General features: G+C 35.7%; 1 protein-coding gene across 4 annotated transcripts in view; it reads right to left on the minus strand.

The window, feature by feature from the left end:
- The window catches only part of MINDY3 (MINDY lysine 48 deubiquitinase 3), an 82,400-nt gene that overhangs the window by 38,822 nt on the left and 30,635 nt on the right, over positions 1-12,943 (minus strand). For all 4 annotated transcript variants that reach the window (XM_082739049.1, XM_082739048.1, XM_082739051.1 and 1 more), the window contains one exon: positions 3,591-3,661. In XM_082739049.1, the coding sequence (XP_082595175.1) occupies positions 3,591-3,661 (71 nt within the window). The remainder of the gene's footprint in view (positions 1-3,590; positions 3,662-12,943) is intronic.

Here is a 12,943-nt window from a genome sequence, read left to right on the forward strand (position 1 = left end):
AGTAAAATATGAGTATAATACATAGAAGGATCAAAAGATAAATGAATGAACTCATTAAGTGTCTTACACTAATATAAATAAGTAAGAGTGCATAAATAACGCAGCCACTTGAGAGAAACAGGCTGACAGCTCCTCAGCAAATAAAGCACATAATCACTACATGACAAGCAATTTCACTGCTGGGTATATGTCCAACAGGAATGAAAACATGTTCACAAAAAATTTATACATATGCACGTTTCTAGCAGTGTTATTCTAGTAGCACAAAAGCAGAAACAACCCAAATATCCATCAGGTGATGAACAGATAAACAAAACCGGCATATAATACAACAGAATATTTGGTCATAAACAGAACAAAGTATTAATATAAGTTCAAAGAAGAATGAACACTGAAGATATTATGCTAAGTTAAAGAAGCCAGACACTAAAGGCTACATTGTACAATTCCATTTAGATGAAATGTCCAGAACAGGCAAAACTCCAGAGAAATAAAGCTGCCAGAAGCTGGGGAGGAGTGAGGAAGTGACCACTAATGGGTTTTGAGTATCTTGTGAGAGTTAAGAAAAACATTCTGAAATTAGGTAAGTGGTGATGGTTGTACAACCTTGTGAAAAATCACTGAACAGTACACTGTAAAATGGTGAGTTTTATGTGAGTTATTAAAAAAAAAAAAAAAAAGGTGGGTGACTCAGTCAGGTAAGTGTCTAACTTCAGCTCAGGTCATTATCTCAGAGTCCTGGGACTAAGCCAGGCATTGGGCTCTCTGCTCAGTGGGGAGTCTGCTTCTCCCTCTACCTTTACCCCTCCCCCAACTTGTGTGCTTTCTTCTCTATCTCTGAAATAAAATCTTTAAAAAAGCGGGGCCACCCCTGGGTGGCTCAGTGGGTTGAGCAGCTGCCTTCGGCTCAGGTCATGATCTCAGGGTCCTGGGAGCGAGTCCCGCATCGGGCTCTCTGCTCGGCAGGGGGCCTGCTTCCCTCTCTCTCTCTGCCTGCCTCTCCATTTCTACTTGTGATTTCTCTCTGTCAAATAAATAAATAAAATCTTTAAAAAAAATTAAATTAAATTAACAAAAAAAAGAGGGGGCACCATCAAAAGCATTCAGAGTCATCCTCTTCACTGTATGTGTGTGTAAAGAGACTTTCATTTGTGTTAATGAACACATCTAGTCAAAATGATATGAAAATGTTAATTTCTAGAGAGCAATTTGCTACAATATTAACACGGAAATGTTCAGATTCACAAAACTAATACAAACACAATGATTTCCTTAATACTTTTCTCTAAATGTTTGGTGAAAAGTAAATGTATACAGGTTTTCAGAGGAACGTCTACAGTTATGTACAGATGAACACACCAGTGTAACAATAGTTTTTCCAAAAGCTATAATCACACCATCCCAACCACTTCCCTTCCAGGTCTCCCACACTCTGGGCCACTGTGTATGGCTCTAAGCTCCCTGCAGCTAGGTGTCAGACAAGAAGAAACAGCCTTAAGCCTTAGAGCTCACTGAAATTTTCCAATCCAAGCAGAGCCCATGAAACCTAGCTGACTCCATCCCAACACCCAATACCAAAGCTGCCACCTACGGTCGCCCCTCACTGTTGCGCTGTCCACCGGTATAATCCCCTCTGTGGCCCTGTCTGGTAGCCTTCCCTTGTTTGGAGGTGTAAGTAATAGACAGTTCTGCCTTTCATCTATCCGAGTACCACTGTATTGTGTCCTGCCATTAAAAGAATCTTTAAATCTTAAAAATACCAGTTACTGCTAGAACACTAACGCAATATATAATAGGAGAATATACAGCCAGTACTGTTTTCCCACTAAGATCTTAGGAGGAAAACAGGCTTTCATTCCCCAGTTCTTCCTAACAGCTAAAGAAAAGCAAAAGCATGATTTAGAAAAGCTTACAATTCTGGTTAAATTGGCCGTTCATTCAACAAATGTTTACTGAACACCAAATATATACCCAGAAAAACAATGTCACTGGCTTCAGAGAGTCTATAATTCACTGGGGATAATAAAAAAAGCAAATGAAAAGATCTTTATAGAGTGATTATTGTTATGAAATTGTGAAAATTTCACTGAAGGAATAGCTGAGGAAAAGGTCTTTGAGGCACCACTTTAAGTAGGACCTGATGGGGAGAGGGAGCCATCCATTTACAAACTGGAGTATCAGTCAGAAATGACAGTAAGTATGAAGTCTTATCAGGCAGGAAAGGGCTTGGGTGTGTTTGAGAATCTGGCAGGAAACCAGCAGAGCTAGAGCACAGCAGTAGACAGGGCAAAGCAACTGAAGAGGGACAGACAGGCTCTAGATCAGGAAATTACAGGCTACACAGTGAAGATTTCACAGTCTCATCTCCACACCCGATCCTCCTGCAAAACACACACATGCTTTATAAAAAACAGCCTTATTAAAATATCTTCCACATGTGAACACTGTATATATTAAAAGTGTGCAACTTAATGTTTTTGTAGATGTATACACTATGAAAAGATCACCAAAATCAAATTCATTAACATATTCATCACCTCTACGTAGTTGTCATTTGTATGTGTGTACACATGCACACAAGCATGCACACACACTTTTAGGATCAATGACGTTTGTGTGTGTTTCTTGGGAGAACGGGATGCAGCCTGATGCTCTGGCTGCCAGGCTCCTTCCGAACAGTTTTGGCTTGTAAATTAAAGTCACAGAAAATAAAAGAGTTACTACTTTGATACAATACAATCCCTACTAATGGATAAGGACAGGATGAAACCTATCTGATTATCATACCCATATCACTCCTTTCCAAGTGTTGTCATGACACAGAGGAACACTTCCAGTTAAAGGAAAAAAGAAAGAAAGAGGGCAAGACAGTTATTGTATTAAATCACCATCACCAGAACTACTGCTACGGACCCAACATTCTAAAAGAAAATTGGATCTACTAATTAGATCTACTTCTTCCTTTCTCCAAATGAGGCCATCTCATTAAGTATTAATCACTAATGATTTGAATCCCATTTAAAACTATTTGGAATATCCAATAGTTATTTCAGATGATGCAGGAAAACAATGAAACTTTTATCAATAAATGAGAGGTTCATGGCAGTTTCTAACCTTAGCCCATGTGCTAAAGAATTTAATACTATGAAATGCTTGGAATTTGTTTTTTCGAGTGTGAAGTCGTTTTTCAGTTGGAACAGACAAAAGTTAAAACTTCAGGCATCTAGCAAATTTTTTTTTCCATGAAGCATACTGTTATGAGGAAGAAACAATATATCCTTTTCTCTTGGTTTACCAAAAAATATATTTACTTTCAATTATAGGTGTCTCTATTTTTATAAACTGTTTTTTACTGGATTCTGCCCTCTATCCTTAAAAAGAAACGAACCTCACGAATAGGAAACTCAGCATGATCAGCCAACTTAACTCTGCCCTTAATATGCCTGTCAGTTTAGGAAAGGAGATCAGGAAAGAACTAAGAAGTACATAGTAACAGCAGTAAGCTATATGTTGTCATAGAAGAAAATACTGTCCACAACAGTGGACATGTGAATAAAAAGGATTGAAAAGTACCATTAAAATCAACTTACCTTACAGTATCTTAAAGCTTCCATTAATGTTAAGAATCCTACAGCTGCTTGTTCATGTATACCAAGAAGTTCTAAAAAGAGAAGTTTGTACTGCATTAACAGACATAAATCTGAAAACTACTTATATATAGATGTATACACATATATATATTGCACCAAAAGTTTTACTTTTCCCCAAAAGTATACTTTAAAACTTCACACATATTTATTGTTGAGTGGTTACATCAAATTATCATTATGTTGTTACTTATTATAAAATACCATTAGATCATGTTTGTGGTGGGTGATGTGATGCTTCAGATATATAGTAAATGTACTTAGAAAACCTTATATTCAACTTTAACTTTTAAAATGAAGACATCATCCCCTCTGAAACCCAAGGAATTCCTGGCAAAAATGAAGAAGAAAGATATAATAATATCCATGCAGAAAAGCTAACTTAAATTGACTTTGACTTAAACAAATGAACATGCTCATCTTAGTTTGTAAAATTTATCACTGGATAGCAGTGACCTTACTTGCACAATATTTAAAACAGTGGCATTTGATACCATTCCTTTCTCCTATAAACAGTGTGCTTAAGACTCAGGAAATAAAGACAAATGGAACAAGGTGTCTGCCTTACAAAGGCTAAGTTTATCAAGAAAGACAGAAGAAAAAGATGTGTCTCTTTTCTCTATTTACACATGCTTACACACACACACACACACACACACACACACTGTACTTTTTTTGAAAAAATATTTCATTATTTATTTGAGAGTGAGCAAGAATTAGCAGACCCGTGAGGGGGTGGGGCAGAGAGAGGATCTCAAGCAAGCTCTGAGCACAGAGTCTGACGCAGGATCGGGGTGGGAGTGCCTGGGCATCCCATGACCCTGAGATCACAACCTGAACCAAAACCGAGTCCAACCCCCCAACCAACTGAGCCACCCAGGTTCCCCACACACACTTTATCTTCTGATAAAAGAACATCTGCCTAGTGTATTAGGGAAGATATACAGAAGTGACAACATGTGAGAGGCACATAAGTGGCTCAGTCGGTTGAGCATCCAACTCTTAAATCTGGCTCAGGTCATGATCTCATGGGTTGTGGGTTGAGCTCTACATGGGGCTCTCTGCTCATGTGGGAGTCTTCTTGAGGATTCTCTCTCCCTCTGTCCCCTCTAGCTCTGTCAAATGAATAAATAAATCTATTTTTAAAAAGATTTTATTTATTTGACAGAGATCACAAGTAGGCAGAGAAGCAGGAAGAGAAGCAGAGAGGAGGAAGCAGGCCCCCTGCTAGGCAGAGAGCCCGGTACGGGGCTTGATCTGACCTCAGGATTATGACCCAAGCTGAAGGCAGAGGCTTTAACCCACTGAGCCACCCAGGTGCCCCTAAATAAATTTGTTAATAAAGATTTTATTTACTTACTTGAGAGAGAACAAGAGTGAGAGAGATCACAGAGGGAGATGGAGAAGCAGGCTCCCTGCTTAGCAGAGAGCCTGTGGGGCTTGATCCCAGGCTGCTGGGATCATGACCTAAGCTGAAGGCAGATGCCTAACCCACTGAGGCACCCAGGTATCCCTAAATAAATCTTTAAAAAAGTAAAAAAAAAAAAAAGGGATAACAGCTGAGTTGAATCTTTAAGCATATGTAGGAATTTTCCAGGTCACTGAGAAGAAAATACGAAGAAAGATCAAGGTGGAGGAAAGAACAAAGTATGAAAAAAAAATCTATGTATTTAATGTTTGAATATGTCAAACCTTTCTTCAAAGGTTTCTAGTCTGGGGACCCTGATAAATGGTGATTAACTAAAAGGAAAAATTAAGAAGTCCCAAAGTGGTATGAATAAAGAACAGGACTTTGGTTTTAGACAAGCTGGGATGGAGAAAATTTCAGAACTTCTAGTGAGAGATGGATTCACAATTGGAAGTAAGGCTGAGAAACACAAAGAAAAGCGATCAAGGTTGGATACAGAGCTTTGGGAATCATCAGCATAGAGAAGAGAATTGAGGGCATGCATGTGGGTAATAAAGAACAAAGCTCAGAAAATGAAGAGTAGATTATTCCACAACAGAGATGTAATTATAACGATAATTGAGTGTTTTATAGACTATCACTTTCAGCTAACATACATTAAATGGAACTATAATAGTAATTTGGGTCTATATTTATTTTTAAAAAGCATTTTTTTCTGGTTAAAAATTATGCCCATGTAAATAAAACGTATTTATAACTTGGTTTCCTTTTTACCATCTGGTCATGTTTTGTCCATTTTTCCTTTAAGATACTGTATTTTTCTAATTAATGTAATATCATCAATTCTTAGTCATGCTAGGTAATCTTAAACAAAACATTCAAAAAAAAAAAAAAAAGAAACTTCAACAACAACAACAACAAAAAAAAACATTCAGATGGTATAAGCTATGAATTGGCTGTTGAGTCTTTTGGATTTACAAATCCAAAATAATAGAATGTGTATGCAATTATACATAGAGTTTCTATTTTTTCACTAGCTTCTTACAGGTTCTCAGGAGGTATAATAATAGTTCTCAAATTGTGTTTTAGGATTCTTAAGGGTCCACAAGACCCTTTTAGAGACTACATGAAATCAAAATGATTTCCACTAGAAAGACATTGCTTTTTTCTCTTAAGCTTTCATGAATGTAGAGTGAAGTTTTCCAGAGGCCCAATGATATGTTTGTTCCACCTCAAAAGACTGAATCTATAAATATGTAAGAGAATTTCCACTAATAACATAGACATTGAAGGGACTTACAGAGTCACTCTTCTAAATTTTCTTCTCATTTTAGAAAAGTTACTTTTCAGGGGTGCCTGGGTGGCTCAGTCGTTAAGCATCTACCTTCAGCTCAGATCATGATCCCAGAGTTCTGGAATCGAGCCCTGCATTTGGCTCCCTGCTCAGTAGGGAGTCTGCCCCTCCCTCTCCCACTGTCCCCACTTGCACGCGCTCTCTGTCTCAAATAAATAAAATCTTAAAAATAAAAAAATAAAAAAAATTTACTGTATTTTTATTAACATGTAATGGGTGTATTATTATTTTAAAATGAGTTAATACACCTTTTTAAATTTCTCAGTCATAATTTCTAAGAAGAAAAATATTGATCATTATTTGCTTATAACTCATACAATCCAAAGCTCTTTGGGATTTCTGAATCATTTATTTTACTTTTTAAAAAATTTTTTTGAGAGAGACATCATGCCTAAGGTATAAGGGTAGAGAGAGAGAGAGAATCTTAAGTAGACTCCATGCCCAATGCAGAGCCCAATGGGGCCTGATCTCATGACCCTGAAATCATGACCTGGGCCAAGATCAAGAGTTGGATGCTTAACTTACTGAGCTATCCAGGTGCCCCCAAGATCTTCAGTCATTTTAAAAGTGTCAAGAGCAAAAACAAAAACAAAACCAAACAAAAAAACCCCACAAAAAATGCAAAACCCCAAATAAAACAAATACAAATGTCAACAGCACAAGACAAAACAACATGTGAATAATTGGATTATAGCATTCAAAGGAAAAAAAGAGAGTAGGGGTGAGTAACCCTAATAAGTAGAAATGGTACTCTACTGCTTTATTAATTTTTCCTTCCTCTTTCTTCTGAGATTTAAGCACTAAATGATTTCAAGGTCAAAGAATACGTATGTTGAGAAACATTTCCACACTTCAATTTCTTAAAATCGGATACCACCACCTAGTGTTATGATTAGATACTGCACCATCTACTGCCTTGGAATTTTAAACATACACCTAAAATAGTATATTTATAATAATATCATGCTATTAAGTATAGAAAACCAGCTGTTCATAATTCTTGGGTAATGAATTATTCAGATTAGGTCAGTAAGCACATATTTAAATATATAGTTTAAATGGTATTATTTCAAATTACTATTTCTTTAGACAGAATATCATCTATTTAAATTTTATTTTTATTTATTTAAGACTCTCTCTCTCTTTCTTTAAAGATTTTATTTATTTATTTGATAGAGATCACAAGTAGGCAGAGAGGCAGGCAGAGAGAGAGGAGAAAGCAGGCTCCCCGCTGAGCAGAGAGCCCGATGCGGGGCTCGATCCCAGGACCCTGGGACCACGACCTGAGCCGAAGGCAGAGGCTTTAAACCACTGCTGGGCCACCCAGACTCCCTTAAATTTTTATTTTTGATAGCTAATGTTCATTCTTAAGAATATTTATTAGTGTACAAAGTTGTAAATGTAGTGAGGATATACCAATCTCACATATTAAAACTTACAGAATTTACTTATATAAGACTTGTAAGATGACTTCAAGACTTACTGAGACACTTGCAGGACATCCTAATAATTGTGTCATTTTATTTTAGAATTTTCTAACTTTGTTTTCTTATAATCACGTTGATTCCGTATCAACCCCATCAGCTTCAGTCAGTGAGATCATATATATATGCAAAGTTTTATATTCCTGGTTGCCTCCCCCTTTCTTCTCTTCCACTTCAGCTGTCTCTTCTCACTGCTCTCAGTACATCTATAGAAGGCCCATTTGGGCCTTTTAAATTTGATGCTGACTTGGACACCAGATAACTGCACTGCATTTAAGAAGCATACCCTGAGTGCCAAGTATTCAAAATAAAACAAAACAAAAAAACCAACAATGCTGCAGAGTGCAAAAATACAAAGCTACCACGGGGACTACAAAGATGAAGCTGGCAAGATTCTTTTTGCAAACCATGTATCTGATAAGAGGTTAAGGACCAAAATAGATAAGGAACTCCTACAGCTCAAATGCAAAACCCCAAAATAACCCAATTAAAAATTGGGCAAAGAACATGATTAGACATTTCTCCAAAGAATACATATGAATAGCCAAAAACATCACTAATCATAAGAGTTGCAAATTAAAACCCAACAGAGGTATTACCTCACACCTGTTAGGATGGACATTATTTAAAAAAAAAAAAAAGAATGAAGAAAAAGGAAAAAAAATCTTAAGTTGTTGGTGAGGATATGTAGAAACTGGACCTTTATACACTGTTGACGGAAATGTAAAATGGTGTTGCAACTATAGAAAACAGTATGGCGGTTCCTCAAAAACTTAAAAATACATCTACCATGTGACAGAGCCATTCCACTTCTGGGTATTCAGTCCAAAAGAACTGAAATCAGAATCGCAAGAGATATCTGCATTCCCATGCTCACTGCAGCAGTACTTACAGCAGCCAAGATGTTGAAACCATCTACACGTCCAGCAACGAATGGCTGGATAAGGAAATTATGGAATATACATATGATGGACTATTAGTCAAGGCTTAAAAAAGAAGGAAATCCTATCATACATGGCAACAGGAATGAACCTTTAGGACACCAGGCTAAGTGAAATATAGAAGTCAGAGAAGGAGAAATACTGTATGATTCCACTTAGATGAGGTATTTGAAATAGTCAAATTCAAAGAAGTGGAGCAGAATGATGGTTGCCAGGAGCTGGAAGGAGGAAATAGGGAGTTACTATTCAACAGATAAAATTGCAGTCATGTAAGGTGACTGAGTTCTAGATATCTGCTGTACAACTTTGTGTTTATAGTTAATTCTGTAACTTGACTTAAAAAAAATCATTATGAGGGTAGATCTTATGCTAAATGTTCTTACTACAATTTAAAAAATCCCATCCCCCCCTTAAACAGTAGGCATCAAAGTAGAATGTGGTTAAGTGCCATGAAAACAAAATGCTCAGAGGTAAGGGTAGATCACTTTCAGCCCCGAGAATCACGAAGCTCTCCTTGGAGGGATGGCCTGTGAAGTAGGCAGTGAAGGACTGCACAGGCACAGATGAGAGGGATATAGGTCTTTGGCAAATGGAGTAGCACAAAGAAATAAAAGCAAGTGGCACAATTTTCTTCAAGCATAGATTTCTGATGGTTGAGAAATAAGCCAGGATGAAATTATATGGGATCCTTGAGTAAGTAAGGGGAAAAAATCTGTAGTTAGATAAATTTAAAATGAACTTAGTTGCAAGAATGTTAGACTAGCTAAACTAAAAAGCTGTAGGATACTGAGAAAGACTTGATTATGTCACTGATACATAAATTGCATACACACACACACACACACACACACACACACACACACACACAATTTGAGCTATGAACTTTGTGTAATCTGTTTTTGAAAGTGAAGAGCTTCTTAAACCCATTTACTGGTTATTGTATTCCTAAGAAGTCAAGTTGCTACAGAGTTGACATATAGCTAGGATAGACCAATTTAGCAAATAAAAACACAAAATGCCCAGTTAAATTTAAATTTCTGATAAAAAACCAGTATTTAGTAAAATTATATTCCAAATATTGAATGGCACATACTTATGCTAAAAATGATTTATCTGCAAATAAATTTAACTGGGAGTCCCGTATTGCTTCTGGCAACTTAACTCCAGCTAGTTATATCTATTTTTATAGTAATAAAATATAGAGAAAAGAAGCACTTCTGACTTTTTCCTCAAATTTTGATAAACCAAACACTTCAAATTTATATACCACCTAACCACTTAATTGCAATTCACATTACTTAAAAAATACTAAAATTTCAAAGTGATCTAAATTTTCGGTTTAGAGTCTCTTAGTGTCAGCATATCACAAGTTCATGAACATTCAATGAACTATTTAACTGTAGCCTGGATGGACTGTGATAATGATTTCTATTAAAGAGAAAAAAGAAAGGAAGCTCTGGGTTTCTGATTTATAAGAGCTGACTCTATGTCAATTCCATAAAATGAAGAAAACATTCAAATAATCAAATAAATGTAAACAGTAAATGTTCAGTACATAAAATAACACAGGGCACAAATACAACAGAATACCTTAAAGGTAGGAAAGAAGCCACTGAAAAACTGATCTATAGGCAAACAAAGCAAAGAAAATCTCAGCTCAAAAGACATGCAGTAGTAAAGGCAGCTGGCAGTAGACAGGAGTTGAAGTGCATGGGTGGCAGTAGACACGTTGAAGTGCATGGGGAACCAAGTCATTGAATGGTTTTAAGTGAGAAACTGTCATGATCTGACTTAGTTTCTAAAAATATCCTACTAGCTGGTGTAAAAGACTAGCAGGTGGGCAAAAATGAAATTAGATGACGAGTTCTACTGCAGGTTTATCGGTATTCTATTGCAGAAGCTAAAGATAGTTTTAAGAGTTGAGGCAGAATCAATATCTGGATTCAGAAACTACAGAACACATATGATCAATACTATATACTTTCATTGAAAGGTACAAAAAAGTCCAATCTAAATGGGAAGATTTACTACTGTAAAAATGGCACTTCTTTAAAATAATCTACAAATTTAACATAACTCATTCGAATTCTTACAAATTTCTTAAAACTGCAACTTTAAAAAAAGTTCAACGGGACTAGATAATATAAAAATGGCTATAATAATTTTACATTATAATATTTTTATTATAATAATCATAGGAAACGTGCTAACAAATATCAAAGAACATGCAACTAGGCAATAAGGTAGTTTTGGCATAAGAACTCACAAACAGGTAAGTGGAACAGAAGAGTACAAAGAAGGTTTCACACATATGGGAAAATCTGTTATTTAATTAAGTAGGTGTGTCAGTGGAGAAATGACAAGTTAGGAATATTGGGCAGTTCCTTGGGAAAAAGTAAAAGTAGATCTCCATCTCATACTACTCACAAATAAATAATCCAAGTGGATTAAAGAATTAAACATTAAAAAAGCCTATAAAATGATTTGAAGAAAATATTAGGAAATATTAGTTTAATCTTGTGGCGAAATACAAAACTGATTTAAGGAAAAAAGCTAAAAAACAAAATCTGTAACAGAAAAGATGAAATGATTATCTTTCTAAAAATGACAACCTCCGGGATGATAACAGACACCCATTAACAAAGTTAAGAGACAGAAAAGGCTGAGGGAAAATATTTGCATCACATTTTTTAAACAAAGAAAGAATTTATAGAGTTCCTAGTAACTATGAAGAAGACAGTAACCTTTCCCCTCAGGATGCCAAAAGCTAGAAAGAAGCAATTCCCAGAAGAGAAAATACTAAAAGCTGACAAACACACAAAAAGATGATCAAACAGAGGCTCAGGACGAATCAGAGAAATGTGAATTATCAGTAAATGACATATAAAAGATGGACAGTTATGAGTGTGGCCAGGATACAGGAAAACAGTTAAGTTTTTTAAAAGCAAAGTTGATATATTAGCAGTTGGTAAGGCTGATCTTAGAAGGTAATCTGGCTTTATCTATCAGGTTTACAGATGTTCTAAATAGATGAGTTATCATATGTCCCAGGATTTTCATTCTTAAGTAAATACCAAAGCAAAATTAAAACATACATCCTCACAAAAACTTACATAAATGTTCCGAAACACATTATTCAGGACGGCCAAGTGGAAACAAGCTGAATGTCCAACAATAGATGAAGGAATACATAAATTATGGTCCCTCTACTAAGTGGGATATATTCACCAATTAAAAGGAGTACAGTCCTGGCATACGCTAAAACATGGCTGAACCTTGAAAACATGCCAAGTAAAAGAAGCCAGTCATAGAAGACCAGATATTACATGATTCTATTTATAAGAAATCCCCAGTTTTGACAGATCTACGGAGACAGAAAACAGATTAATTGTTGCTAGGAGCTGAAGGGCAAGGCAATTATGGGGAGTGACCACAAATGAGCACAAGGGTATTTTTTTGGACTGATAAAAAAATGTTCTAATATTGATCTGGTGACGGTCACATAACTCTAAGAATGTATTAAAAGCCATGGAATTAAAATAAATACATACATACCATGGAATTATAAATTTTAAATAATATCATACGTGTGGTATGTGAATTCTATCTTGATAAAGCTATTAGTAACAAATATAACACACCTAAATTTTTATCACACATTCTATTTTTAGAAATCTATAAGAATACTTGAATATGTAAAAATTTATAAACAAAAATGTTCACTGCAGTATTTGTTTATAACAGTAAAAATGTTAATATACATGTCCACCATTAACTAAAGGCAAAGACAAACTGAGAAAAATGTTTATTGCATGTTATATTATTTGTATATATAAAATATATGACAGATCAAGCATTGACATCCTTATGAATTAAAGGCAAGAAAAATGCCCTATTTATCTTTCACTGAGCCTTCTTGGTCTTTCCTGGTAACACATAATTTGCATTTTCTCTCCAACTGCCCAATCTATACTTACTGGCAGAAAAAAGCCTAACTATAAACCTTACTGGTTGGATCCACTCTAAATCACTCTATGTAAACTCATCCCTCCCTCTTACTGCTGACTACGCAATTCAAAATTTCTCCCACGATCCATTTTTTTTTTTTC

Source organism: Mustela nivalis, assembly GCF_964662115.1.
Source record: "Mustela nivalis genome assembly, chromosome: 7".
Taxonomy (NCBI): Eukaryota; Metazoa; Chordata; class Mammalia; order Carnivora; family Mustelidae; genus Mustela; species Mustela nivalis.